At 45.1% G+C, this 27,153-nt stretch overlaps 1 protein-coding gene across 4 annotated transcripts in view; it reads left to right on the forward strand.

Moving 5' to 3' along the window:
* The first annotated feature begins 256 nt into the window (after nt 1-256).
* Nucleotides 257-27,153, forward strand: part of KIFC3 (kinesin family member C3) — a 43,647-nt gene continuing 16,750 nt past the window's right edge. For 3 of the 4 annotated variants that reach the window (XM_019535495.1, XM_019535491.1, XM_019535493.1), the window contains exons 1-7: nt 257-374; nt 6,962-7,148; nt 16,034-16,230; nt 24,819-24,884; nt 25,675-25,815; nt 25,944-26,183; nt 26,654-26,827. In XM_019535495.1, coding sequence (XP_019391040.1) covers nt 7,019-7,148; nt 16,034-16,230; nt 24,819-24,884; nt 25,675-25,815; nt 25,944-26,183; nt 26,654-26,827 — 948 coding nt within the window. In that variant the 5' untranslated portion in view covers nt 257-374; nt 6,962-7,018. Of the gene's footprint in view, nt 375-462; nt 776-6,961; nt 7,149-16,033; nt 16,231-24,818; nt 24,885-25,674; nt 25,816-25,943; nt 26,184-26,653; nt 26,828-27,153 lie in introns of those variants that run through there. The other variant, XM_019535492.1, reaches the window with a different exon arrangement.

Below are 27,153 nucleotides of genomic sequence, written 5' to 3' on the forward strand. Positions count from 1 at the left end.
AGTGAAAGAAGCTAGAAATAGGAGAGGAATTACTGGGTGAATGATGAGCACAGTGTGTGTAAGATCTGCTTTTCAGTATTTCTTGTAATAAATCCCCAGCATTAAATCTGGATAGTTGCAAGATGGTTTGGGGTTAGGGTTGAGTTTGCAGCACTGCTGTTTGCATAACCTGCTGGAGTATTTCACATTGGGCTGTTACCTTTCTCCAGCTAGGATCCAGTACTGATCCCAAAACTTTCTTTGCACTGATTCCCAGGCCCTGAGGTGCCAGTCTTCTTGGGAACGCGATGCCATGATTACATCTTGCAAGACCTGGGATTGGAGACCCAATCCCTCAGAGAAAGACCTGTGGAAAAAGTACCTCCCTCTAGGCGGTGAGTATCGTGCAATGGCTCAGCCTACCTTCCATGCCCGGCCCATTCCTGCTCCTGCCCTTTCTCACACTCTGGCAAGGAGAGGCTCGGAAACCAGTGAGTCCACATTTCTGACATTGTTTTTCAGATGTCAGAGAGGAAACTAAGGTTTGGAGAAACTGATTCCCGTACAAATGTAAGCTGTTAGGTAACAACAGGATTTGGCTGATAAAGGTGCTGCTGTGTTGAGGGTGCTGCCCCCTCTTTTAATGAGAAGCCTTGAGAGAAAAGTTAAATTTTAACACATGAAAGAAATGATTATCTGTGCTTTGTAGAACAAAAAAACACGTGGCTTCTGGTCGTCCTTCATCTCGGCTCCTTGAAAGGGTGTGTTGTCTCCCAACTGCATGTAAACCAAATAGGTGAGTTTAGTTTTTGTGTGGTGTTCCACAGGGACTGAAATGTTTTCAGAAAGCAGCTGAAAGAACTGAAAGCTGCTTGTTGAAACCTGCTGCTGCTTGTCTGGGGTTCCACACAGCTAGAGCTGTTGTCTCATGCTAGTCTTGGGCTTCAGGGTCACTTTGGGGCTAAATGCTAATGCCAGGCTTTTTGGGGAGAGATTTTTGATGGGAAACATTGTTTGCTGTGATATCTTAAGTTCTTAAGCTTTGGCAGTAGCTTATTGGACAGTTGTACCTGCTTTGATATTGAAAGTTTGTTTTAACTCTTGCTGACATGTTTGGGAGGCAGGGCAGTTGTGGGGGTGGAGGGGTTGAAAATACATTTTTCTCATTTCCTCACTGACCTTTCTGCATTCCTTTGGTATTAGGTGGACAGGATGGTGGGTATTGAGGAACAGAAAGGTGGAGAGTGGGTGTTGTGTGTGATTAAAATCTGTCTATGTCCTGCTTGGTGCTGGAATAATAATGCATACTATTTGCATGTACACATCACTATTCATCCTATGATCCACAAGTTCTTTTGAAAACATTAGTTCATTTTCACTGTATGAAATACCATTGTTCCTATATACGGACAGTTAAAGAAACATAGTGGGAGATGAAGTGATTTAGCAGAGATTATCTATCTGTCTCTGCACTTACAGCTTTAGTCACCTTTAGTCTCTTGAGTGCTTTTCAATTACAGTATTTAAAAACCAAAGCTGTAGCAAGAATCTGTTACTTTCCCAATTACAAAATAAATTACTTTGATTAATTGATGGTAGGGGGTTGTGTATTCATGACGGAGGTGAACTGATCAAGGAAAATCTAAATCAAAGAGAGGGTTTTGCATTTAGCTCTGAATGTTTTATTTATTTATTTATTTTCTTCCAGAAATCGGTTCAGAAGTACAGGTTTTGTTCCTCTCACTTGCAAGTTTCCCTCTGCTGGTCGGTGTATTAATTTTCTGAATGCGAAATAGCTGTCATAGATAATGATGGTCATAGAGGGAGAAATATTCTCTTGAGTAGCTTGTGCCACTTTATGGCGATGAAAGTTGAGGTCATGATGATTTGTGTTACTTAAGCAGAGAGTTGCTATGATTTTGTAGCAGCTAAAGATTTTTCAGGGCCTTGGGCTGCATTTTTAGTTGGAATGATTTATAATCAAGTCCAGACGTCACTAGTGAGTAGTTCGCCATGACCACCCCTTAGCATGGACTACAATCTCTTGTCTACTTGGAGGTGTCTTTTGCACCTTTAATGATTCATGTATCCAGTACTACTGAGCAGTACCCCAAAGCATCATCTTACAGCTCTGGGATAATAGATTCATGTGAGGACTGGGGATGATGTTGACAAGACAGGTTACTTAAAGTGCTTCCTTCTCACCAGCATCATTTCAGCCTTCCTTGGGATCATCCCAGCTGAGCATTGAGAGAGCTGTTAGATAATCCTTCCTTCTCCCCCACACCCCCAAGTGAGCTTTTCTGTTAATTTGGACTAACAATGAACAGAACAGTGATTTTGCTTCTAGATTGTCCTGTCTGGTTCTGGTTCTGTGGTGAATAGAGCATGTGGTATGAGGTAAGCCAGCACTTCTGTACCTACATTCTTAATCAGTCAGGTTTCTGTGATGCAGATCAGGTCAGGCAACTTATTTTGGATAAGATCTTTGATAGTGAAGTCACATGGCAGGCAAATGGAGGAGAACACATATAGGAGGAGGAGAACATATATGGAGGAGAACACAGGAGTCCAGACTACCAGTCTCTTTGTATGAGGTTTTGCCAGAATAGAAAAGTTCAAGTGTCTCCCAGGCTTGTGGAATGAGAGTTTGTATAAGTCAGTCTTGGATTCTTTACAGGTTTCTACATAAAGATACAAAAACAGATTGTAGAAGCTACAGTATTAATTCCCATAACATGTATGGATTTGCTGACAGATCTCACTTGCCCTGGAGGACTTGTGTCTCTCATTAGCATAGCAAACATTTCAATAATGCTTACTTCTTGAGTAGTGTTTTACATTTTCTAAATAACATGCTAAGAAGAAAGAATGGGTCTTTTGTGAAGAGAATAGGACAGGACTCTTGCTCACTCAGCTGAGGCTGTATCTTTGCTTAATTTTTCTCAGCCCTTTTCCTACCCTCCCTCTACTTTAGTATGTGGGAGAGACCTGTGGCTGAGATTTCATACAAAGCTCTCAGTTTCTCCATTAACCTGAAGTATTTTGGGCAGCAGGAGTTGAAAGCTTCACTGTAGTTGTTAATGACTTTGGCTGTGAGCCAGAGAAGGGAGGGGGCTGAATACCAGCTTGAGTTACTAGCATGATGATGGATGACATGGAACAGAGTGGGGGAAGGGGATGGGCAGAGACAGCTCGAAGGAGACCAGATCCCTAAAAGAGACGCTCCTCACTTTTCAGCAAGACAAGGTGTTCCTAGCCAGTCTCCAGTTAGTCAGTTTGTTTAACATTGTTTTTTGTTGTGTGAGGAGTGGAGAGGATTCATTCACCAGTGGCAGTGAAGAGAGCAGTTCTGCCCAGTTTCCTGTGCTGCTTACTGTGGTCCAACATAAAATCCTCCATATGAACTGGTCTGACCCTGGGAACCCACATGGCCTCTACCTGACTCTACCAGTAAGGACTCTCTAGCACACTGCAGAGCCTGGGCTCAAGTACTGGTGACCTCTTCTTTCCTGATGGACTTGTCTAGATTTGTAAATATATTTTTACAAGGGAGGGAGAAGAATCATCACTTAAATGTGCTCCTGAGATCTTCAAGTCATCTGTCTGTAATGAAAAGGAGTAAAAAGACTAGTTGGATCAGTTCCTACCCCCTTTCCTAAGGAAAACCTGAGATGTAAGCTGAGTTTCAAGGTGGCAGTGGGCTGGTGGACTTGTGGGCACTGCGCACAAAGCCCCATTACAAGCTCTATTCCATGGGCATGTTGTGGTCATGTCTTCAGAAAAGAAGGGATATGTTAAGAGACATGGGCTGTGGCTTATTTGGTCTGCTGAGTGGTCCCCTGGGGATGTTGCAGACAGAATAAGTCAGAGCATTCCCTGAAGCTGTTTCTAGGTCTTTAATTGCTCACTTGCCATTCCAGAATCTGAAAGGTGTAAAAGTTCCCTACAGCCCTCTTTGCATTCTAGTGATATTGGGTTTGCATTGAACTCAGCTTGACTATGGCCCAGAATTGGGGTCAGTATCAATACAGGTTCCAATTCTCCACATCAGTAGTAAAGATCTCAACTTCCCAGAGAGCCACCTGTTGGGATGAATATGATAGGTGTCCTGTCTGGAGAGCTCACAGCTGTTCTAACTAAATATCATGTTTTCCCAGGAGGAAGGCCCCATAGGAAATAAAGCAGGCACTCTAGCTAAGCAGTAACTGCCAGGCAATTAAAACAATCCTCTCAAATTTTGGTGCTAGTTTTTAAAACCAGATTTTCCCTTTTCAAAATCCCTTTTATTCTGTTGTGCATTTTGGTGTAACCCCCAAATCCATGAATGGAAATGAAAGGAGATTGTTGTGGGGGGAAGAATAGCTGAATTGTCTGGAAAGGTTTAGGAAATCAAATCCAGTGAGGAAGTGACAAAGACTTAGTGGAACTTTTGAGACTAATGTTTTCTGTGTTATCCTTGAGCCAGACAGTGATCATTTAAAAGAGGAAGAAGATGAGAAAATGCATTGCCTACATCTTTTCCCCAGATCAAGGGTTTTGTGACAGTATTTACCATGATGATTACAGGATTGGGAGAGAAGGTGACAGGGTTTTTATATGGAAAGGTTAGAACAAAGAACAGAGACAGGACTCCTGGGTTCTGTTTTAATTCCTGCCACTAGCTCAGTTGGGGCTTTGGTCAGGTCACTTAAACTGTATTTCTAAGGTATCTGTGTATCCTGGCAAATGACCTTTTGTAAAGTGCTTTTAGAATTTGGGGTGAAAGGCACTGTAGGAATGGAGTATCTCATTTGTTGGCTGCAGTTTGAGAATCAGTCCTCCTGCTGCTGCTGAAATTAAATTCAGTTCTAATGATCACTTGTCAGTCTGTTTTGTGTATTCCACTTGCTCAAGCCTTTAGGCTGAATGCTGTTCAAGACAGGGACTTATCTCTTCGGCACTGCCCATCTATTGGGTAATGTGTTTGGTTCTTACATAAGGTAGAAATAATTTCTGAACAAGGTAAGGGAGTTTTCTCATCTGGGTCAGAGAACAGATTGCACTAAAGCCTTTACCTGCCCTGGCAGTTTTCAGGAAATCTAATACTGTCCTAGGAAATTGCACGGATGGTAGGTGATACCAGTACTGAAAGCACTAGTGTGAGTTAGCCACTGGCATTTTTATCACTGGGTCATTGAGACTTGGTCTTAGCAGGGTTAGAAAATATTCTGTGGTGAAATGGCTGGATGTACTGTGCTCTAACATACCTGAATGAACTGATGCTAGATCAGTAGTGATGATTTCCATAAAATGATCTATATAGACAGTTTAAAAGTCTTCTCTGCAGGACATTCTAGTAGCCGTGGCATGGCACCAGAAGTAGTTTGATCAGTCTTGTGATAGTGGAAACAAGCTTGAATGGAGAAGAATGTCCAGTTCTTCCCCCCTCCCCACCATCCTTCCCCACCATCTCTGAGATACTAAACAATTGATATGTAAATTGGGATTACTGCTGTCTACCCTTCCAGAGTTTATATGCAGTCTTATCCCAAATTACGAGTTATGCTTGCTCTCATGCTCTGCCTCTGAGCAGTGGCTCATTGTAGTTAAATGATCCATGGACACCAAATTGGAAATGAGCTTGCAATGTGATACAGCAGCAGAAAAAGCTAGCACAAAGTTTGGACTTAAAGCTGCATGCCAGTGCAACACTTTGTGGAGCACACAAGTGATAGGCTGTAATAAGACTCTGCCTCTGATAGTGTATAAGGATCTGGGCCTCATTCCACCACTAAGGGATAGACAGTTTGGAAAGAACACAGGAAATAATGAATATGATCAAGAAGCTGGAGCCTTTGATTTACAAGGAGAGATTAAAGGAATTAAATGCATGCATCCTTATTAAACTAACCATGAAGGAGGGAAGAGATGCGACTGATTACCAACATTTGCAAAGTGTAAAAATGCAGCAGGGTGAGCACTTTAAAATTGTTCAAGGATTGGGTTGTACCTGGAAGAAACAGGGTGAAATTAAATAAAGCAGAATGAAGATTGGATGTCAGCAAGACTTTAGAACATTAAGGCTTTTAGGCTTTGGTATAATTTCTGGGGGGCCATGGAGGAAGCCCCATTACTTGGATCATTTCAACTTTGATTGGTTAAGGCACTAGCAAATATAATGAATGCAACATTTTTCCACGGGACCATGTTTGAAGTTGGATGGACTAGAGGATTTAAAGCATATTTCTGTCTCTGGTTTTCAGGTCTTGTCTTGTTTAATGCCTCTTTAAACTATTTTTTCTTTCTTTTTATTTCTCATCAGTCTCTTTGACTTGCTTGATTGCAATCAGGAAATCACCTGGTGTGTGATGAATGAATTTGCCTCCGTCACTGTCATTTGAACATCTCCTTTTCTTTTTTTGTTATCCTTTCTTTTCCTGCACCCTGTCTGTCTCCTCCTCCCTTTCTCCCCAAAATAGACTCTCTTTTTTCTGAAAAATGAACAGTAGGTTGGATGTTGGCTTTCACATTGTAGTTTGTATTTGAATCCCTGTGTGTGCCTGCTGCTGCCTGTCTCCTGCATTGCAACTGAACTCTGGAAATATCAGGGTGATGAACACTGAGAGGGAAGGTGAAGAAGAAAATAGGGGGACATTTTAGAGCAGGGCACTGATGCTTTTGAGGGGTGTTGCAGCTAGAGTTCAAGTAGGCTGGAGCAGGTACAAGAAACAGTTTGCTATTAGCAGCTGGGGAGCTGACTGGATCAGAGTAGTGTGAAGAAGCAATGAAGATGAGAAGAGGACAAAAATACTGGGACATCTTGAATTCCTGTATAGTACTATTATGCTTGAAATGATCTCAGTATTCTTGGGCACAAAGTGTCCTTTCAAAAATCACACTTGGCCCTAGAGTCTAGGATGGAAGTCTAGAGGGTATTTGTGCTTCCTGGGTATTACAGTGCCCTTTCAACAGAACCTTGTTATTTATGTGTCTGATGCAGGACCTGCAAGACAGGGTGTGTGAGCACAGGGGTCGGGTGAGGAACAAGGAGACGCATATGCAACTGCACACACGAAGTGAAACCCAGAAGCTGGGCACACAGAAGAAGCTGGGGCCAGGGTCTGCCTCCAACTTGGACACTGCTGCTCAAGGGCAGGAGGCCAGCATCATGAACATTGAGAAAACAGGTAAAGGGGGAGGCATGAGAACAAATGGTAACAAAATCAGAAGGCAGTGGAAAGAGCTGGGGTAGATGGATGTCCTTGTTTTAGAGTGAATGCAGTGACTGCATTCATTATAAATAGAAGCTGGTCATTTACTAGAAAACTAATTTGGTTAAATGAGGAGCAAATGCAAATCAAGTGTTTACACAGGTGACAAAATCTCTGCTGATCGCTTAAGACCACTGATTACTTAAATTAACCCTCTGGTCTGAAGCAGAGTAACGGTGTCTGTTTCTTTCTTTTCAAGGAAACTTCTCACAGTTGAATTAGGACCCCCACCCCTATCCCCAGTGCATTGCCTCCCATCCTTGTGATCTTCCTGCCTTGCATCTCCTCAGTTTGTATCCTGTTCTGTGTAGGGTTACTGTATTTCCAGTTTAAAAAAAGAAGACACCTGTTGTGGGGGGAGAGGAGAGGAGAGGAAGGGAGGGGGATGGGGATATTGATATGCTTGTGTCCTGCCCCTGACTCCTAACCAGCAGCCCCCTGCTCCCTCCAGCCCTGCAGTGTCTGCCAGATGCCTCCCGTGCAAGCACAATTGGCCCTGGTGCTGCCAGGCTGGTGACGCAGCTCCCTGATGCCCCCAAAGGGGCCCCCTGTCCCCTTCCCCCAGTGGAGGGGCAGGCACCTCCCTTGTAGTCCCAGCATCCGGACAACTTCCCCCAGCCTGGCAGGCACTTCCCCTGCCCTGGATAGCGCCCAAGCCCTGGCCCTTCAACGCCCCCCCGCAATAGACTTACCTGCGTGCAGCTGTCAGAGTTGGTCCTACCACCCTGCCTGGCTGCATGCTGGCCATGTGCACATGATGCCCTCTACCTTCAATTGCCCTCCCATTGCTTGTCCCAGCCCCAAGCAGTTCCTTGCTAGGGCAGGCTGGGAAGTACCAGAAAAAATTTTAATGCTGAGCAGACCAGAGTCCTGGACACTTGTTGATTTTTAGATGGAGCTGCAAAGACTCAAAGAGAGAACATGCCCAGGAAAATCTGGATGTATGGTAAACCTAGTTCTGTTGTCTTAAGTGAACAGTGCTGTTCTGGGTGGTCCAGTTTTAAATGTACTGTTTTAAATGTCCTATTCTCATCTGCGGTCTCTGTACTATGAGAGAAAATAAAGGGCAGTTAAGGGCACTTAAAGACTGTAGTTCTTGCTTCTTTTCATACTATGACCTTTGAATTCTAATGGCCTTCTCCCTGATGGTCATGCAATTTTTGGGAAGAGTGTCTTCTGTTAATAGTCCTTCAGCCCTGTAATTAATCTTTCCTTGGCTAGGCTAATGGCTGAAATGGTGATGTAGATTTTACAGGAATGAAGTCTTATTGCTGTTTTGTCTTGTAGTCCATCCTCTTATCTATAGGACAGTCAAGAGGTTATAAGTGTTCTTTTCACATCTGTAAACTGTTTGGAGGGTGAGAGTTTTTCATTAATAGTGCATACAGGTGACTACAGAGATGTTAGGTCTGATGCTCCTCCCCTCGCCTATTCCAGTCTAACTCCATTTTATCTGTGGCATTACTTATGACTTTCCCTGGTGGGAGTGTAATCAGAATTGGGTGTTACTGGCTTCAGTGAGAGAGGCTAAACAGAAACCGTGTTGGAAGTTAATTTTCATTTCCATTGTTTCCTTATTCCCATCACCAGAAAGTAATTATCTGGGCTTGTCCAGACCTATTGGAGTGAGGCACTCCCCACTTGGCTCTGGTGTAGAATTTATGAGGATGTCTGTGGTAGGCCTATCTGCCTCATGTGGGGCCTAAGGACTCTGTGTGTATGTGCACATGTGTGAGTGCATGAGCCTACATGCCTGCATGTGCATACATGTGAAGGAACACAGGAGTGAAGAGAGGAGGATACTACTGTTAAAGAGAGGAATCAGGAATGACAAAAATACAGTAAGGAGCCCAAGAAAGAGAGGGAATATTATGAATCTATTAGCTGGCAAGAGGGAAAGAGACAAATAATGCAAGGGGTAGAGAGAAATATAATGTGCAACTTTTTATGTAGGGGATTTTTTATGTATGAAAATGATAGAATCCATATACATTGTGTTTTTCCTGGGATTTATCTTCAAGGCTTTAGAACCTCCATCTGTGTTCCCTCTGCAACTGCTGAGTTACTTCCTCACTTGCTTCCCCTGGGAGCTTGTACACATGGCAAAAATTGCCCATTTGTGCAGTTTAGTTGTCATGCTATAACATGCAGGTTTTTTTAATGATTTAAATGAGCTTGTTATGCTGCAAACTAAACCATGTCTGCATCTAGTGTAGTTTGCAACATAGATATTTGTAAGGTTGCAGACTTTTGACAGCTCATCCTCTGAGAGGTGGGCTAAGGGCAGAAGTGGCGAGGGGCTTGATCCTTTTCTTTTTTTTTTTTTTGCAGAGCCTGCCTGCATCTCCTGTGCCTGGGTGGTGAGCTGTCAGGAGGCCAAGTGGCTCTTGAACTGTGGGGGGCCCCTATCCTCCACTCCACAGTAGCAGCACCCCCCGGGGCCACCTGGGTGGGTTGCTAGCTGTGTGGGTGCTACCTCAGCTCAAGCTTGGGAAACAGATTGGGTTGGGTGCTGCCTTTGAGCTGGGACAGCACCTGCCTGCTAGCTGCCTGCCTGGAGGGCCATGGGGGTGTTGCCACTGTGGAGGGAAGGACTGGGGCCCCCTGCAGCTTGCACCCCAACTGCAGAGGTGGGCAGGCTCTGTGGGGGGAAAAAAAGGACTGGGCCCCTCACCATTTCTTTTTTTTTTCCCAGCAGAGCTTGCCCACGCGAGCTGTGGGAGGGCCTGGTCCTTCCCTCTGCGATGGCGGTGCCTCCTGGGGCCGCTTGGGTGAAGTGCTAACAAGCCAGGGGCTGGCCCAACTCAGAGGTAGCACCCGCTGGATCCAACTTTTCCCCAAGCCTGAGCTGGAGTAGCACCTGCACAGCTAGTGACCCACCCGGGGCGCCACTGCCATGGAGTGAAGGACTGGGGCCTGTCCCCCAGCTTAGGGACCACTCGACCTCCTGGCAGCTCGGGTAGCTACTGGCACCCCGTCTGGGTTGCCCCAGGGGGTGCCACCACCACAGAGGGAAGGACCAGGTTCTCCCATGGCTCAATGGCTGCGTGGCTTGGCAGCAGCTTGTGCAGGCAGGTTCCGCTGGGAGGAGAAAAAAGCAGCGTGGGGCCTGATCTTTTTTTCGGTTTTCTTCATGGAGCCTGCCTACCTCTCCCACAGCCAGGAGGCGAGCTGCTAGTGGGTCCTGAGCTGCAGGGGGCTCCAGTTCTTCCCTTTGTGGTGGTGGCACCACCTGGGGCGGCTGGCTAGTGGGCAGGTGCTGCCCTAGCTTGGAGGCAGCACTGTTTCCCAAGCCTGAGCTGGGGCAGCACCCATGCAGCTAGCACCCCACTTGAGCAGCTGCAGGGGACATTGCTGCCCCCCTCAGCTTGGGCTGCTCGGCTTGCTGGCAGCTGGCTTCCAGGCTGCAGGAGATACTGGCAAGCTTTCTGGGGGGGAAAGGGGAGAGGATCGGACCCCTTGCCATAATAGTAATAGAAGCCCCTAAATTGAAATGGTGGGGTTTTAATCATTACAATTAAAAACCCACCATTTCAATTTAGGGGACCAACCCCCCATCACGCTTACATGCATCCCTTGGGACCAGTTTGCTGCTTTCCATGGCTTTTAGTGGCTTCTTGGGCTGTACTCTGCCTGAGGAAAATGCTCAGGTTCATTTTTTTGCTCAGGCTCACTACATCCAATGCTTCTTGCTCTCCTTTCTTGCTCTGCCTGTAGTTGTAGCAGGCTTCTCTGCTTTATAGACTCTCCATTCCCTGGGATGTGGCTATCAAGGCGCAGTGTAGGAAGGCCCAAGAGACAGCAAAGAAACCTATAAATAATTTAAAATCCAGAAAGTGTGAAATGCCCTAATATTCAACAGGGCACATTATACACCAACAGCTAGCTACTTTAGCATCTTTTGTAATACTTAAGCATTAAATGCCCCATATAAATTGTTTAGTCTGATCCACCCTTGCATGTAGTGAGCATGTTTTATAAGCACTTGTGTACATGTCTGGCTGCAGTCTTTGTGGCATTCAGTGGTAGTCACTCCCAAAGTCTTTCAGGTGTTGTATATGTCCCTCCTGGTGTATTGTCTGCCTTGCTTTGAACTTGGGCATACATGGAACACTGCTGTGTGACTAGCTTCGAAACCGGTAAGTTTGCATGGCATATTATATAATGCAGGCCACGCTATTCTGTTGGTAGACCAACTTTTTCTAGTCCTGGCTTTCCCAAGGACACTTTCTAGATGATAATGTGCTGGAACAAATGGTATACCCTGGACAAAAGGGGAACATTTTCAAAGGATAGAATTATTTCTGTTCTGTGTTTGAATTGATTGTTATGTTTTTTAGATGAATGCTTAAATTTCCTAGCAGAGGGATTCAGTGTCCCAGTACAGGATTAAAATGGATAATACACTCCGATACACTGGCTTTCCTACATGCCTTGACACTACCTTTAATCCCAGTCTAACTCTTTTGAGTTGAGAGAACACTCCTAAAGGAAGAGCGGTTTGCTTTGATATATAATTTTGCAAATTCTTTTCTTAATATGAAATCTTTGCAACTCCGCCCAGGAGGTGGTATTAGCCCTATTTTATAGAGGAGGGAACTAAAGCATTAAATAGATTCAAAGCAAATAAAACATGACCAGTGTTCTTAACCATCCAACTTGAGACACTTGAAAGGTGTATTGGACACCCAGAAATTGAGGCAACCAAAAAGCACTGCCCACTTACAAAAATGTTGGCCCACTTTAAATGCCCAAAATCCCATGGTGGAACTAGGATTAGACCTCAGCAATACCTACTTTTTAGCCTGTTGCTCCTTTTATTAACCAGCAACTCTTCTAAATACACGGCATTATGGTATATAGCTATTATATAATAACACTTCATCTTACAGAGATAGTGATACAAGCTTCACGCAGAAAAAATATCTTGCAGCAAAAGCATTCCTACAGTTCTTACATAGCAAGTAACAGAAGCTGCTTGCAACTAGCTAGTCATATGATTATTTGCCTTCAGAAGTGATACAGGCCTGTGCTGTTTCCAGCACCAGTTAGTTAAAGTTCTTTTTTCCTGGTGGTCACAGGTTCTCCCTTCTCCCCAGCATAGTTTCTCCTAGTCTTACGATAAACCTAAAGCCAAGCCAGTCTTGGTTTATTGCACCTGTGGGCTACCAGGTATTCCAAGCATTAATTAAATGAGGTATAGCACAGGTAGGTCTCTGTGAACATACTTGATTTTATGAACTTAATAACATTGGTTTTTTGCTTTAATAGAGTTCAATAGCATTTCAGTTGGGAAATGCTACAATTAAGATTGCATGTGAAGTTTGAATTCATCTTCCTGTGTGCACGCGCTCTATGATACGTTCTTTAATTTAGCAGTGTGATCACTTGCCTGTTTTTCCTTGAGCAGCTGCTTCATTCATAGAGAATGGGTGCACTGAACTCCAGGGATGATGAATCAGGGTTCTGTAATAAAGAAAGTTGTTGTTTGAGGCAGCAGCCCTGCAGAAAAGATATCCTGTCCTCACATAATTAAAGACTCCATCATTCATGCGTTTACAAGGTAGCAGAATTAAAAGTTGCATGGACAGTCTTAATTCTGGTGTTTCCTAACTTTTGAATGCTTAATTTCACAACCTTAACAAGATTCTGTTTAATGTGGGGTTTGGGGTTATAATATCCTAAAGCAAACGAAAAAAGGGCAGAATTTTTATTTATGTGGTATTTTGTATACCTGTAGCTTATCAGCTTTTAGATTTACCATTTATATCTCTGCCACTTGAGCTACTGAAGTAACTGATAGCAGTAGTTGGTTGTTATCCTGAATGTGACCAAGCCTTAGATTAGACTGGGATGCCTTTTTTTGCCAGCAGGTATCATACATATTTGTTGACAGCAGAGGGCTGGAGATTATTTAGTCTGAAGAAGGGAAAATTTAGGAGGGATTTAATACATCTTCAAATCCAAAATGACTTGTTATGTATACTGGTCTCTGTGTCCAGAGTGGATAGAACAAGAAGTAATGGTTTTAAATTGCAACAAGGGAAACTGATATTGAATATTTGGAAGAGCTTTTGAACTAAGGGCATCTTTCCATGTGTTCCAGGGTGGGGGAGCACTTAATTAAAGCAGCTCTTGGGAGCCACTGTAATTAAAGTGCCTGCAGCATCTGTGTGTTCAGCATCCTATGCTTCAAAATGGTGCTGGGGGCATTTTAACTAAAGCTTGTTCCAGCTTTTGTTAAAGTGCTCTCGCCGCTATTTTGAAGCACAGGGATGCTGGATACACATGACACCGAGGCTGCCGGAGTGTGCTAATTAGCAGGCTCCAGCAGACTTGATTAATCGTGTGCTTATTATTAGCATGCATCAAGGCAGGCGTTGGGCATGTACGTAGGTGCCTTATGTGGCTAAGCACTTGAACAGATTCCTTCGGGAGGTTTTGAAATCTCCGTGAGTGGCAGTTTCTGTGTGCAGGTTAGACGGATATATTTGAGGAATACTTTAGACAGTAATGTTCCTGCCTTGAGCAAGGAGTTGGATTAGGGGACTTCCTGAGGTTCCTTCCAGCTCTATTTTCCTATGATTTACCAACAATATCAGTGTCAGTAGTCAGTACGGTACGGTAAGGCCTAATGAACTGTGAGGTGACTTTTGGTCCTCGTTCCTGAGTTGTGTGTGACATCAGTTGTCGTCTCATGAGAGCAGGCTAATGAGAAAATAGCTAAGCAGTGTCTAAGACTGATTAAACTGCTCTCCAGTATTATGAGGACTGCCTTGATATATAGACAAGAGTCGCTGTGTAGATTGGTTGTTACTGTTGTTGGTTGTTACTGTTGCACAGGACCAAATTACATTTCTATGAATAGGAACTGTGTGTGAAAAATCAAAGAGGTGTTCTTATGGAACAGGTTACAGTGAGTCTCTAGCTCTGTTACCTTTCAGTATTATTCACATCACTTTTTAGCCTTTGGGCTCTCAGTTGTGGCTAGCACATTGCTTCACTTATGTTGCTTTTGGCCAAGAGCAACACATTTGTTTCCAGGGCTCAGCCACCCCTTGACAGGCCTATTGTCCTTTGCAGTTGGGTTATTGGGTTATACTTCTGTTTGCCCCAAAGCGATTTTTGATATCTTACCAAAAAAAATCACTGGCTCGTCTGTCTGTCTTTTTTGCTTGTGGTGACAGGAACGCAGAAGTCAGCGGGTGAGGAACTCCTTGGCCCAGGGCATAGAGGCAGTGCGGTATTTATGAACTTCATGTGTTTGTGTGGTCACTGTGTTCATTCCACCAGCCAGACTCCCACAGAGAGTTTCATGGGCAGGTGTGACTGGAGATGTGACGTCTCTGTGTCCTCTCTCTTTCACTCTGTTGTTTCTCTGACACCTGTGCTTGTGTCTTTGCCTGGAACGTTGTTCCCCATGTACTTTCACTGTATTGGTGGCCACCATTTTGTCATAAGCAAGCTGAATATTTTTTAAGGAAAACAAAAAATATTTTTTCAAGGTGTTAAATATCAGGATTTTCTCTCCACTGCCCTTTAAGATACTGTAATCGATCTTGATCTTATACACATTTAAGCATGTGTGTAACTTCACTGCTGTGACTGCTGTCAGTTGCAATAAAATTGCTCACAGGAGTACATATTTACATGCTTTCAGGGTTGGGGCCTTGGTTTTGTTTTGTCAGTAATGCCACTTGTGCACAGAACTGTTATAAATGGCTTTAACTGTATGACTGCTTGTTATGGGTAGGGCGGTGGTGGTGATGGGGAAATCTTTCCTATTGAAGGCTTCATTTTCTACATTTGGAGCCTCACTGCAGCTTGTTCTTGGGGCTGGCAAAGTTGTGCTGTTTTTGTTGACTGGATCCCACACTCAGGGCCATGTTGCACGTTAGACTAAGGGTGTAACTGCACTTAAAACATGAGCATTTGTGTGTTCATGCTAAGTATGATCATATTATAGTAAAATTAGGTCTTTTTGCAGGAAGCATATCTCGAATTCATAATTCTGACCACTCCACAGAGATGCTATGAACAGTTTGTTGTCTCAGGATTGCACTGGAGTCTCAACCACCCTGGTGCAGTACCTGTCAGTCCCAGCCCTGGCACTGTACTGGAGCTGTGAACCAGCTTTGGTGCAATGCAAATATGGTTTCTAGAAGCTGCCAACACGGGGGTACACAGTTTTGAATTGGCTGAGCTCTGGTCCCTGGACTGGTACTGACATTTGGCTGATTGTCAGTCCTAGCGCCTACACTGTACCCATGTCTTGAATCAGCCACATTTTGGTGTCAGAGCTGAGGCTGAAAATCAGCTGCTTGTTGGTCCCAGCTCTGCTGGTTTGAGACCCAAATCCCCTATGTGTGCAAATCCTAAAAGCCATGGTTATGCCACACCAGAGCCAGTTCAGTTCATACAGCACATTAATTCTTACTATGAGCTAAACACAATATATTCTAAGTGTCCTGTGCTACAAAGTTTTTGGAATGCTGACTGGAGCAGCAGGTGGTTATTTGAGCCATGCAAGGCCCCTTTGCAGCAGCACCAGCCCTCACAGGTCAGAAAGGGGTCGGGCATTTTTACTGCCCCTATGGCTTCTGTTGGCCTGGCCCTTTTCTTTTCATCTCCTGCTGCACTGCAGTCATATATCACATCCTTCTTTAAAGTCCACAGTTACTGGCTTTTTGTGGTGTGGGGCTTGTCAAGTCATTCCCATCACTCCAAACCCCCACTCCTCTGCCCTATACATGTGTCTGTTTGCCACTCCATAAATATGATTCTAACACTCTTCTTTGTAGGTGGAAGATTCTTTAGTGGAAAATGCTCCAGTTTGCCAGGAGTACGGCAGTTTCCTATGATCCAGAAGATGGTGGAATCCATGGCTCAGTTGCAGGAAGAAAAGCTACAGCTGCAGGAAGAGCTGTTGGCTCTGCAGGGGAAACTGTCTGCACAGGAGAATGAAGAACTCACTGTGTCTGTCCAACTGCAGGATCAGGTACTGCCTGAGATGTGGGGCAGATAACTTTGAGTGTGAAGAGGGATGCTGTCATGGCATTTAGGTCAAATTTTTAACCTGCTTGAATTCTTTTTTAAAATTAGATTGCTATTGCCAAGAAAATATTGTTAAAGCAATCTTTATAGGGCCTAGATCAGGGGTGGGCAAAATACATCCTGTAGAAGGATTTTTTTGGCTTGTGGCAGGTCCCTCGGTCCTACACAGCCCAGGCACAGAGGGCAGTCTGGGCTGGGACACCTGACAATGCTAGACATGCCCGCAAGAGAGCAGAGGCAGCTGCTGGCTTCTGAGCCGGAACCCCAGCACCAAGGCGACCACACTTGCTCACCTGCCCTGGTGATCGGAGGGAGCACTGGTGCCTAATGCAGGCTGCAGGGCAGGACCTCACACCAGGAACCTCAGGACAGGAGCCTGGTAGCAACCAGCTGTATTCACAGAGCTGTTGCTCCCAATCACCCCTACTGCACAGTGCCTCTAGTGTGACCCCCATTATATGGCTCCTGCGTGGCACTTGCCACCCAATGTACCCCATGCAGCTGTGCTCAGCCCAAGCTCTCCTGAGCCCCAACTTGCTGAAAAGCTCCTGCTTTCACCCTCTTTGTTGCCATCCCTGGCTCCTTTCTGCCATGCCTGGTACCCACTTAAGTCTCTCTCTTGGCATTGTTTGGACTGGGCTAATGCTTTTCTCAGCTTCGCGCAGCACCAGGAGTTGGGGCATCCACAGAGAGCCAAGCCCCTTGCCAGGACTACAGAGCTGGTGGGAGCCCCTTGCGTTCCATTGGCCCTGGGGTCCTTCAGCACCCGACACCCAGTCCCATCATCCATGAAGCTGCCACTTACTATTTGGGTTCCACAGTCTGCTACCACTTAGCTGGGGATCCCAGCCACTCACTGCCTGCCTGTCTGCAGCTCCATCCAGGCTGACTGTGGAGCAGAAGCACAATCAGCTGCCCGTATGCTCCTGTGATAGGTGCTGGTTCCACAGTCAGGGCCATGTGGGGAGTAGCAGGGACATGTAGGCAGTGGATTGTAGCTCCTCTCTGTGCTTGGTTGGGATGGAGCTGTGGACGGTGGGGAGTGGCATCCAGGAGTGGGACAGGCAGGCAGGGACAGGGCTGGGATCCCTGGCTAAATGATGGCAGCCTGCAGAACCAAACCAGTAAGCAGCAACTGGGACTCGCATGGTCAAGGCGTGCAGCTAGACTGATGGGATCGGCCCCTTATGGAGTTTTGGTGAGCTAGTATGGCGGGGTTGGGAGGGGGGTGTTGACCCATTTCATGACAGCTCACCAAAACTGTGTGGCCCACAGGCCTAAATAATTGCCCACCCTTGGCCTAGATAAACTGTTTGTTGTTCTTTTTCTTGCAGCTGTAAAAGCAAACTTATATGTGAAGCAGTTGGAACAAAATACTTGAAATCAGGATTTTGAGTTCCAGACACTATGTCTCTGTCTTTATCTGAACAATTGGCAAAACATCTGTTTGCCTCAGCTTCAGTGTGTATCTACTAATTAATCCATGTTGCGACATATTAATAACCCTTTGAAGTACTTATAAATCCTTTGATGAAACATGACCTTTAAGTGCCAGGTATTGTCACCTAGGAAAACAGAGAATTAGAGCTATGCTTTAGTTGTTATTAATTATACTGGCGCAAAAAGAGTGCAGTAACATTGCTTTATTAAACTGAACAAGCAGATTCGCTTTTGTATCTTTCCTATGCCAGGAAATAAAAAGCAAATCCAAAAAACAGCTCTTTTCAGTTGAGAGGGAGAAAAGTGGTAAAGGGAATAAATGTTTGTGAAATAGGGAGGGGATGGTTGTATGTTAGGAAAGGAGATGCTCTGCGGTTTTTAAGAAACCAAAAAGAATAAAGTGTTTTAAATCATTTGTTGCAGTGTTGTAGGTTCTTGCATCGTGAATTTATTTTCGTTGCAAAAAAGGTGGGAATGTAAGGTCATAATAAAAGGCCTTATATGTATCAGTATTATCCGGTTAATGACTCTAAAAGTGATTATAGCCATATTGTGTTGTCAGTTACTACTTGAATTTATTTGATGGTAATTGTATTAGGTTCAGTTGGGTTACTCTACATGACTCCAATGAGAGTGAAAGCAGAATCTGGCTCTTTACCAGCTAATGAAATTACCATCCAGAGCAGGCATTCTCAACCTGGTGTGCGCGAGCACTATAGTGCTCTCGTGATTTGTGCAAAGTGCTCTCCAATAAATCCAAAAACAGTGCTTGAAAGCAGGTCAAGAATTACATTGAAAGGCATAAGTGATGATGGGATGATGATTATATCTATTTGATTTTCTGTTAATGCTCTCTCTGTGAAAAAGGCTAAGTCATGACAGTGCTCATTAATGAAAAAAGGCTGAGAACCTCTGATCTAGAGAGTATGTGTGCAGGAGGAAGCTCTCAGATGGAGAAAAACAACTAGTTAGTATGTGGGCAAAGGAGAGGGGTAATTAAACACACCCCATGTTTCTAAAGCAACTTTGGAGGATGATGGTATAGGCCACACCTAGTGCCAGAGACAGAAAATTAGTTGGTGTCATCTCTAGTCATTGGTGTCATCTTCAAGCCAGAAGATCAGTCAGACTCCACCTATTTTCCCAGGAAGAGGTGGAGCACTAGGTGAAGTGAATCAGTGTCTCTTGTTGTTGCCCTCCCTTGAGGAAGAGAGATGAGCTATTGGTTTCTGATTTAGCACTGTGAGTTTTTGATAGTGAACTTAGTATGAGAGATGTAGTCCTAGCATGAGAGAGGCAGTTCTAGTATTTTTTTTTGCTAGGTGAATAGCTGTGTATGTGTGTTTGTAAAGACTATTCCTTTGAAAGATATTGACATGGATGATCTGACAGTAGTTGGGAGGATATGAAGTGTTATGGGTCAATGTGTGGTTGCCTTGAAGAATGTATGCTGTCTTGCAAAATAATTTGGCTGTAAGTGTTTGCTATTGTATGTTTTTATACTTTTTCAATGTATTGTTGCTTTGAAATAATGTAAAGTTTCAATTTGAAAGGGATGTTAGAAATTTAAGTTATGGACATAAATATTTTGTATCATTAAGTTGATTTTTTTTTTTAATTTATTCACTGTCAATGTTCTTTACATTTTTCTTACTTTGGAGGATAAAACAGGCTACTTTAAGCAACTCCTTTCACTTTCTGGTTCTTGAGCCCTTCTCGGTGCTTCAGTACTTGCGGTGTATTGTGAAAACTGCAGGGGAATATCTTTTGTTCCAAATAGAAGCTTCTAATTTTGTTAGTCTTAAGTGATATAAAAACTTGTCTTAAAACCTGATCTTTAGGTAATCTGTCACCCAAGAGTGTAACTTTTTAAAATGTAGCATCTAGGTTAGCTTCTCTCAGACAATATCAGGTATTTGAGTACTTCTAACTTCAATTCTTTATGTGGGTGTAACATAGCAATTGAACATAATTAATTGCAGCACAGTGGAACTATTTTGTGTGTGTAAGTCCATAGTTCTCAAATTGTGCTTTACAGAGGCCTTTTCTTTTCAGATTCTTTTAGCACATCAGTCTGGTTTTCAGCTGGCAAAAGGTATTCAAAAGAAGCTTAAATACTTTAAGCAAATAATATTACAGCCCCTTACAAACTGCTCTAGTTGCCCCATGGAGGACGGATCTGCAGTCACAAAATGGAGAGGAAGGTGCATTGAATTGATTTTTTTTCTGAAAAAAAAGTTCATGGGGAAAATTTGAGAATTTCCCTTTAGAAGCTGAGAAAGCCCTTCTGCCTTTCCAAGCTGGAAAAATTACCAGCTTGAGCCCAGTTCTCCATTAGGGTCCCCTTTTGCGCTAGTGAAAAGACATTATAGCCCTATTTCTTAGTCATTAGTTTTAAGGTTTGGTCTCACAGGGGTAGGATAGAGGGAAGAGGCATAGCCTGAATACTCTGCTGTCTCTTCTCAAGAGGAGCCATGGGAAGCTAATCATGATGAGGTCATTTTAATTCCAGTTAGAGGGAGAAGGGAGGCAGGGCACATTCCCAGATTCTCTAGAACCACTTTGGCCATTTTAATGTTTATTTCTCCTTTTAAGAAAAACAGAGTTGGTGTCTTTGGACAGAAATATGCTCTGCCATGCCCTTGTGTCTGCGGACCTGCTTCTGTGCTCATCAGAGGCGTGTCCAGACGAGCACACACGTGCGGTATGCAGCGCACCAGAACCATCTGTAGCACGGCAAATTGTGCACACCGCATGTGCAGGTGTTCGCTGTACTGATAACTTAAAGCACAATGGGTTACTTTAACACTGGGAGATCCCAGCATCAAAAAAACCCGTGCCTGACAAAAGTTGAGCAGTGCACAAGGCAGCAATGTGCGCCACCTGAGACCAGAGCCACATTCCAGATGCTAGCAAGGCTCCATGTGCTGGATTGCCACCACTGGAGCTCTGAGAAGCCCCCAGAACCCCAAGTAAGGCTGCTGGGGCCAGCCCAGGTGCTGGCCTCAGCCTTTCCAACCCCACCTGGAGCAACTAGCTGCACCTCAGAGCATGCATGCATGCATGAGTGTTCTCCAGGGACAAGTAGCAGGGGCACAACTATGTGCCCCTGCTGCTTCTCCCCTGGGGAAATGCACATGCATGTACATATGGATGCACCCCAGATGAAATATATGTTTGGGAGAAATCATTGAGTTGCTTTTCCACATTTTTGTGGCTTCTCCAGCAATCTGACAGACTCTGGAGCACAAGTTTTGTCCAGGCTCAAGCTCAGTCCTCTGGGTCACTGTCCTTCCTCCATGTAGCAGTGTCCTTTCTCTACTTTGAAGTACTCTGTATTCCACCTAGTTCTCTGTTGTGACCCAATTCTGTATGCTGGTTAACCACACTGCTGTCCCATCCCTTCCATGTCCTGCTAGCTCATGTGCTTGAGAGCTCTGACCAGGAAGCAGAATCTGGGAAGCTCTGACAGAAGTGATATTTGTAACAGTTGGCAGTTGAAAGCTCTCTACACCTGTGCCCTCAGAAGTGCGTGGCTGCAAAGCACTTTAAAAGTGCCGATAATGCAGCAAATTAACCCACATTACATGAGGGTTCACATGAAGGTGCTTCAAAGTGGAGCACATTCATTAACTGATGCAGCCCAGCCCCATCCCTGATGCTGTCTACGGGATTGGAGTGGAGAGAAGGGAGGGGAGGAAGCTCTGGGCTGGGGTTTGCCCAGCCTGCACTGGGGAGGGCAGGTGGATTGAACCCTCCCCCCAAGGCAGGGGACTCCAATCCACCTGCCCTCCCTCCGGTGCAAGCTGGGCAAACCCCAGCCTACAGCTCTGTCCTGTCCCTTCTACCCCTTCCCATCCTGCAGAGAGCACTGGAGCTGGGGGTGGGGGAGGGTGGAAGGGGTGCAGCTGAGGAAAAGAAGCTGCAGACACACAGCTGGTCCTGGATCAGCTCCAAAGTGGAGCTCCATTTCCCATCCCCTCCCCACTCTTCACCCAACAGCGAATGTCTGGGAGTTGCTGTAACTCATGACGCTTTCTGTGGAGCTCCAGGAGTTACAGCAGGGAGCTGACGGCACCCTGGGTATTTTGAGTAGCAACATGTTGGTGTTACTATAGAAAAGTGATTCTCAACCAGAGTGCCTCTGCATCCTGCGGTGCCTTGAGATCCTTTCAAGGGTGCTGCTGCACAATGTTAACACTGTTACGAGTGTAAACATGATTCACAACATATACCCAGAGATTTCAAATAGGAATCCACAATGTTAAAAACATTACGGCCTGTTGTGGTTTTTCTAAGATCTTTGCAACAGAAAAACTGTTCTGCTATTTTTCCGTAGTCAAAAAAAAAAATGAGTGAAAAGGTAAAAGCTGGCATTTTCTGAGGGTGCCTCAAGTCTAAAAAGGTTGAAAACTACTGCTCTACAGTAAAAAGTCTGCCTATTAGGGAGCTTTTTTAACTATAGAAATGTGGATACTTAAAACTATTAAACTAAATATATACGATGAGCATGGTGTAGTCATCTACAAGTCTTCCATGGTATATCTGACACATTCATGTTGTTATATTAGGCTGTTACCCTACATATTGCTATGTACATATAGACAACTCCAGCTGTATGAAGACCCACTGAAAACATTGGGGCTTAGCACAAGTACAGGGGTCTGCCTATGTTGTTTTTATTGCAGGGTTGAGGCCTTGGACTATAAGGCATTTTATTTTTTGGCAAGGACAGTGTCCTCATTGAAGCATATAGTTGGCATTTAAACACTATAAATGAAAATAATAGGTTCTTGTAATGTAGCTGGCATGTCTTCTAGAAAATCGCAGCTGCAGCAGTTAATTTTAATAACCTTAGTAATATTTTTCAATGGCTTTCCTTGTTTTATGCTGCTGGAAGAATAAAACTGAAAAATAATAGCGAATCCTGCACAAATGCCATACATTTTGCCTGAATGTCTTCCTTCTCTTGTTCATCGACACAGAAAACAAGAACATTGATGACATGGATCTTTAATTACATGAAGAATGAGAATGGTGTGCTATATGCAGAAAAAAGTTTGACTTCTCTGCTCTTTAGGAGTAGTTTTCCCATGTCTTAAGGTTTTTCAAGGAGTTCAGGAGCCAACATTTGCCATATTTTGGCATCCTCTTTTCTAGTGGAAAAAGCAACAAAAAAAAAAAGTGTAGGAGAGTAAAAGGCACATTATGCTAAGGAGGCTATCATTTTCATGAACCAAACACAATTGAGGTGTGGAATATTCACTCAATGAATGAAGCCAAGCTTCCCTCTCCCTGCCCCCCCCAGTTTATTAAGGTTTCTCTTCTGCACTGGTGAAGGGTGGTGGGCAAATGACCAATGTGTTCATGTAATGGAGACTGTTACCTGAAAACTAAGTTTCTGTTTAAATAATCAGATGTGAGAGGTTTGTGTCTTATGACAGAAGCTTACACTTTGCTGGGCCAGCCACCCAAAAGGTTTTTGAAGAGAAATAACTGACTGAGATAAATGAAATGAAACTGAGGAAAGAAAACTTTGGCTGATTGAGGTGGTAGGGAAGGATGATAGGAGTGTGATCTTACATTAAGGGAATGGTCTATTCAAGGGAACTGGTGGGAACTTATCTATTGGAATATTTAACATTTAAATTGGATGGAATAAGATGCTGCCAAGAAGGCCCCCATGGTGAGGGAGGGAGTGGGGCAAGGGCAGGGGCAGGCGCTGCACAGCCAGGGCAGGTCGCAAGATGGAGCTGCAAGCGGCTTGTTTAGGGGGCGTGGGGGGAAGGTGGCTCCCAGTGCTGCATGCACCCCAGGAGGGCATGGGGGCATGTGCTCCCCAGATCTGCTTGGGGGAAGGGTAGGCTGCTGCTGTGGCCTGGGACTGGGGCTGCATCAGGCTCTTCCTGGTGGGGGGCTAGGCTGCACTCAGGGTGGGCGGTGGCAGCACTGGGAGGAAGCTACTGGGGGGGCTGCAGCCATCCCAAAATTCACCATACCCCTCTCCAACACCCCCTCCTAGTGCCACTGCTGCCTGTCCCAAGCCCAGCCCAGCCTTCCCCCCCACCCTCCCAAAAAAGAAAAAAAGCCCAGTGCCATCCCGACCCCAGCCTGCAGTGGCAGCCCACCCTTGGCCCACATGCTGATCTAGGGGCGCACATCCCCATGCCCTCCTGGGTTGTGAGCAGTGGTGGGAGCCACCCCCTGCACTCTGGCTCCCTGATGAGCCACTTACAACTCTGTCCCATGCTCCGCCCCGGCTGTGCAGTACCTGCCCGTGCCCCAGCCCCACTCCCTCCCTCACCGCTAGGCCCTTGATCTGGCCTCGCCACATCCCTTTCCTCACAATAGAAAGATAGACTAACCAGCCAGATTAGGCTGCTTTGCACACTGCCAGGCTGTGTTCTTGGCCACCTGTGTGCTATGCTGCAGCTGTGTGCATGCACGGGGCATTTATCAGTGGCATAATTGACCACATCAGCCAAAAAAAGCTGATTGCCAATACAGCCCATTTTTCTTATATTGATGGTAATCTGAATGGGATCGATGTATAGGTGCACCTCTAGTAGCAGGTGATCAATTAGGTCTCTTCCCACTACTAATATCTGATCTCTATCTTGAGCTGTATTTCTTCCCCTTTCTGGGGTCCCAGTGGAAGCTTACAGTCAGCCAGGGCTGCTAGTTTATGCTCTCCACTGATTATGTGATCCTCTATAAGTGTTTCTTCAGTAAGAAAGAGAGGGCATTGCTTGTGTGCTGATACATGGCCCCTGATGGATTGTGTATGACAAGTTGTCTGCTCAGGACCTGCAGTCTCTAAATATTGTGTTGGACAATGCTGTTTTAAGGAGGTTACTGACTACTGGAGCTAACATTCTGTGTGGTCCTACATACATAGCTCTACATGGCTTGTATGAAATTGACAGTCTTCCCTTTTCTACTTGAAGCACCTTTCTTTTGGCAGATGATTGCAAACTTTAGGGAGAATATATATACCTTGAGTCTTTGTGGGCTTGAAAGAGGTATTTTTTAATCAGAATGGACAAGAGGATCATTGGGTTAGCCTGACTTTTTTGCCTGTTTGATTGACAGATTGAAAATCTGAAGGACAAACTCCTGGCTCAAACTCAAGAAATAAACAGATTCCATTCAGGGCTGGTGAGTCTTTTAAAACTGATCTGTTGATTCTTAGTTGAAGTTGTAAGTTCCTCATATTTTGTGTGCAACAAAAAAGAAATCTTTGCATAAATGAAGGTCATCTTAGAGGTCCAAGTATGGTGGCTAAACTAATGCCAGAATCATATATATGAATGATGTGTGCCCCTGGAGGCTATGGTGGCAAGGTGAGCTCCCACAGGCAGTGGCGGCACTGTTGGCAGCAGGAGCATGCGCAGGCAAGTGGGGAGCCACAGTGCTGGCAGGGGGTGGGGAGGAGGATGGAGGTGGTGAGCAACCACCCGCAGACATCGCTGGCAGTAGCAGCCAGCGATGATGGTGAACTGCCCGCAGATGTCACTGGTGGTGTCGGCAGCAGGGGGAGGAGAGGGGGTGAGCAGTGACTGCCCACAGGCATCGCCAACAGTATTGGCAGCGCCTTTTTGCAATGGGTGCACCACCAAGCTCGGGGTGCATGTGAACCTGTGTGCACCCCCTATGCATCGCCAGTGATCATAGATGTCATCCTGTGTAGGTCTGACAAATCTGAGGTAGACTGATCAAAGTCTGTTAAGTAATTTGTTCAATGCAGTCTTAAAAATAGTGGCCCTGATTCTTCAGGGACGTTTGAATTCTTTATTGTTGAAGACATTGTGCCAAATCATGATTTTTATTTTTACAGGTTTAACTGTCACTGAGATCAGATGAGTTCCATGAATGTAGAATAAAGCAGAATTTGGCCTGTGGGGGGAGGAATGAAAAATATCATATTCTCATCTTTGTCCGTTGTCAGGGTGGCACTGACTTGGAAAAGCACCGGGATCTGCTAGTTACTGAGAACGAGCGTCTAAAGCAGGAAATGAAGTCATGTGAGGCAGAGCTGCTGGAGCTGAGGAAGCAGCATGTGAAATGTGTTGACTGTGAACATGTTCAGGTAAAGAGGTCACAACAAGAGGTAGCACGCATTTGCTTACTGTCCTGGTGCAGAACATCCTTGTGCCTGTTGTTGATTGCATGACAAGTGACTTCTTCTTCTCCTCCTCCTCCCAATTTGGTTTGCAGGAGAATGCAAGGTTGCAAGAAAGGCTGGCCCAGCTGCAACTAGAGGTGGGGGAGGCAAAGGGGAGGCTCTCTGAGTTGGACCTGGAGGTGCAGCAGAAGACCAATCGCCTGGCTGAGGTGGAGTTGCGCTTGAAGGATTCCCTTGCTGAGAAGGCTGAGGAGGAGGAGCGACTCAGCCGGCGGCTACGGGACAGCCAGGAAACTATAGCCAGTCTGAAAGCCCAGCCCCAGCAGATAAAGGTGAGGTGGAACCCATGATTCAGGATGGTTTTTCATCATTCTCCCCACTTTCTGTTAATAAACAGCACAGAACACCTGTATTTCAATTTTGGTTAGAGAGAAAAGTCGAAACTCTGCCTCCTAGCAGTTCCATTGACCTTAGACAGAGTATAAACTAGGTTGGAGCTTGGCTCAGAGAATCCAGGGGCAGCTTGCAAGTTGTGGAACACTGTTGCTTGTCTGTAGCTTGTATGATGTCTGCAGTTAGGCAAAACATACTGCCCCAGTAAGGATCCCAGTCTTTTAAGTAAAAACCCATGAGTTGGAATTGCAGCATTTTAAGTAAATGAGTAACATCTGTAACGGTTCATGCTTTGATGCCGTTGACTTAACTAATGTCAGGTCTGTCCTAGGCCAGATGGATTCCATTTGGTTGGAGGTTCCTGCAGACTCTCTCTCAAGTGCCTGTATTTTGGAATATTTCTTTGTAGTGTATCATCAAAACGGTGGAAGTGGAGTCATCCAAGGCAAAGCAAGTTCTGTGTGAAGCTCAGTCCCGAAACCAGTATTTGAAGGAGCAGGTGGGCATGCAGAAGCAGGTGCTGAAGGAGATGGAGCAGCAGCTTCAGAACTCACATAAGACTGCAGCCCAGCTTAGAGCCCAGGTATTTATTACGACTCAGAGGGTGGGAAAACTTCCAATTTGTCTGTGAGAAAGGGAAGAAAATGGCTACAGGAATATGACAGATTGCAGTCAATCTTGGATGTAGTGCCACAGGGGAGATAGTGGGGAAGAACTTGGAGAGGCTCCATTGTGAAGTTACTCACTGTTGAATGGCTCCTTTTGTTTAGTGCGTGTGCGTCTAATTCATAGATTTCATAGACATCAGGGCTGGAAGGGACCTCGAGAGATCATCGAGTCCAGCCCCCTGCCCAAAGGGCAGGAAGTCAGCTGGGGTCATAGGATCCCAGCAAGATAAGCATCCAATTT

The sequence above is a fragment of the Crocodylus porosus genome, unplaced genomic scaffold, assembly GCF_001723895.1.
Source record: "Crocodylus porosus isolate Cpor-Errol unplaced genomic scaffold, CroPor_comp1, whole genome shotgun sequence".
NCBI classification, from domain to species: domain Eukaryota; kingdom Metazoa; phylum Chordata; order Crocodylia; family Crocodylidae; genus Crocodylus; species Crocodylus porosus.